The following is a 2,486-nucleotide window of genomic DNA, read 5'->3' on the forward strand; positions in this document are numbered from 1 at the left end:
GATCTCACAGGAGCGCCAGGGCCGTGGGCAACGAAGGACTGGGTGAACTGAGAGGTGGGGGAAGCCAAAGGGGAAGAGTTTTGATCACTTGGTCAAAATGCAGCCCCAAGAGTAGATAGATATTAAGAAGGTGTGGACGTCGGTTGTCAACAAACTCCAGGGCTGAGAGAGCAGCCCCCCACACTCCTAAACTCCTTGGGCTCTAGAGCGCAGCCGCACCAGAAAGCGCGCGCGGCTGCAGCTCTCACTTCGGGCCCGGGTCTTAGATTTCCACCCCCACCATCTGCGCCTGGAGAGGCGAGCCTTCTTTCTCAAGTCCGCCGGACCAAAAACCAAGAAGGAAGAGCTCGTCGGGTCGTGGTGGGGGGGGGGGGGGGTTGGCTTTTCGTTGAATTACGCCAAGCGCGGGGCTGACGGGAAGAGGGCGCGGAAGGTTTGGAATCGGAAGCGGGAGTTAATTGAGTCCAGCACCGGCTTAATTCCTTCGAGGCGAAACTTTTTCCGTCAGGGACATTAGCGTGTGGTTTTGTTTTTGTTTTCCCTCCGGGAGTTTGGCTGAGGCAGAGAAAGCGGGAGGCCGGTCTCCCGCCTGGGTGACACCTTCGGGGCTCCCTTCGCCTTCTTCCCTCGTGCCAGCCCGAGCACGCCTGCGCACAGGGGGTGCCGGTCCCATCACGAGCAGGCGGCTTGTGTAAGATGAGTGAAGAAGCCGGGATGGAAGCGGGCGGGCGGGAGAGGGAGAGGGAGAGGGAGAGGCGCGGGGAAGGGGGGGGAGAAGAAGAGAGAAGCTGTGTCATTGAAAATAGCTCACTTTGACAGTCGCCAGCCAGAGAGCCAACCCTGACTCGATGTCAGGGGCTGTCTACCTGCAAGGTGCGCCAAGATGATGGGCATGAACGCCAAGCAGCCGTTCGGCATGCACCCGGCCCTGCAGGAAGCCAAGTACTCTAGCTCGGAGGCGATGCGCCGTGTGTGCCTCCCAGCCCCGCAGGTATGTAGATGAAGCATAATTACTGCTTTAAGGCACATTTTTGACAGGCCCCGGCTTAATGTTTTTTTCATGTCACCAGAACAATCGCGTCTCCCTCTCTCTCTCTCTCTCCCTCTACCCACCCACCCCCGTCGCCCCCCAGATCCACATGTCTATTCAAGCAAAGCATCTTCTGCCTTCATATTAATTTTTATGACCTGAGCTTTGAGGAGGAATCTCTCTGCTTTTGAGAGAGAGGGAGTGGGGAGAGGGGCGAGAGAGATGTTTTTGAACCCAGACTTGACAGTATTCCCCATTGACTTCGCTCTGCGCGTTCTTGCTTGCAGCTCCAGGGCAATATATTTGGAAGCTTTGATGAGAGTCTGCTGGCCCGGGCTGAAGCCTTGGCGGCTGTGGATCTGGTCTCCCACGGCAAGAGCCACCCTTTCAAGCCAGACACCACCTACCATACCATGAGCAGCGTCCCCTGCACCTCTACTTCGTCGCCCACCGTGCCCATCTCGGCCCCAGTTCACCATCATCACCACCACCATCACCATGCTGTGGCGCACCAAGGCCTGGACGGGGACCTCCTGGATCACCTCTCGCCCGCGCTGCTTGGAGGGCCCGAGCACGGCGCGGTTATGGCCGCGCCAATCCACGCTCATGCCCATGCCCATGCCCACCCCCACTTGGGGGCGGCCATGGGCCACCTGCATCAAGCCATGGCTAGCATGAGCCACCCGCCGCCGCCTCCTCCTCCTCCTCCTCCTTCCGCAGCCTCGCAGGTCTCGGTATCTCACAGCGGGCTGGCCTGCATCAGCGACGTTGAGTCGGATCCCCGGGAGCTGGAGGCGTTCGCCGAGCGCTTCAAACAGAGGCGGATCAAGCTCGGCGTCACCCAGGCCGACGTGGGCGCGGCGCTGGCCAACCTCAAGATCCCGGGCGTGGGCTCGCTGAGCCAGAGCACCATCTGCAGGTTCGAGTCGCTCACTCTGTCGCACAACAACATGATTGCCCTCAAGCCGGTCCTGCAAGCGTGGCTGGAAGAGGCGGAAGCCGCCCACCGCGAGAAGAACGCCAAGCCCGAGCTCTTTAACTGCGCCGAGCGAAAGCGCAAGAGGACCTCTATCGCGGCGCCGGAGAAGCGCTCGCTGGAAGCCTATTTCGCCATCCAGCCGCGACCCTCGTCCGAGAAGATCGCCGCCATCGCCGAGAAGCTGGACCTGAAAAAAAACGTGGTGAGAGTCTGGTTCTGCAACCAGAGACAGAAACAAAAGCGCATGAAGTACTCCGCGGTGCATTGAGGCACCTGCCCGGCCGGCTGCCCACTCTGTCGGACAACGAGACCTATACCTAGCACACACTACACATGCACACACACAGTAGACAAACATTGCTCTACCCAAAAGATCAAAACAAAACCCGATAAACTATTAGCAGAGAACTCTGCGGGGATCGCCAGACCAAGTAACCGAGCCACTGAGATGAAATACCTCTCCCCCTTTCCTTCGGC

General features: G+C 59.3%; 1 protein-coding gene across 1 annotated transcript; it reads left to right on the forward strand.

Moving 5' to 3' along the window:
- The first annotated feature begins 883 nt into the window (after window positions 1-883).
- POU4F3 (POU class 4 homeobox 3) lies at window positions 884-2,277 on the forward strand. The gene is made up of 2 exons (XM_070937346.1): window positions 884-991; window positions 1,318-2,277. Exons 1-2 carry the CDS (start codon window positions 884-886, stop codon window positions 2,275-2,277), a joined length of 1,068 nt encoding a protein of 355 aa, XP_070793447.1.
- Window positions 2,278-2,486: the final 209 nt, after the last annotated feature.

The sequence above is a fragment of the Pituophis catenifer genome, unplaced genomic scaffold (genome assembly GCF_029215685.1).
Source record: "Pituophis catenifer annectens isolate HBS135680 unplaced genomic scaffold, rPitCat1.0.hap2 SCAF_2, whole genome shotgun sequence".
Lineage (NCBI taxonomy): Eukaryota > Metazoa > Chordata > Lepidosauria > Squamata > Colubridae > Pituophis > Pituophis catenifer.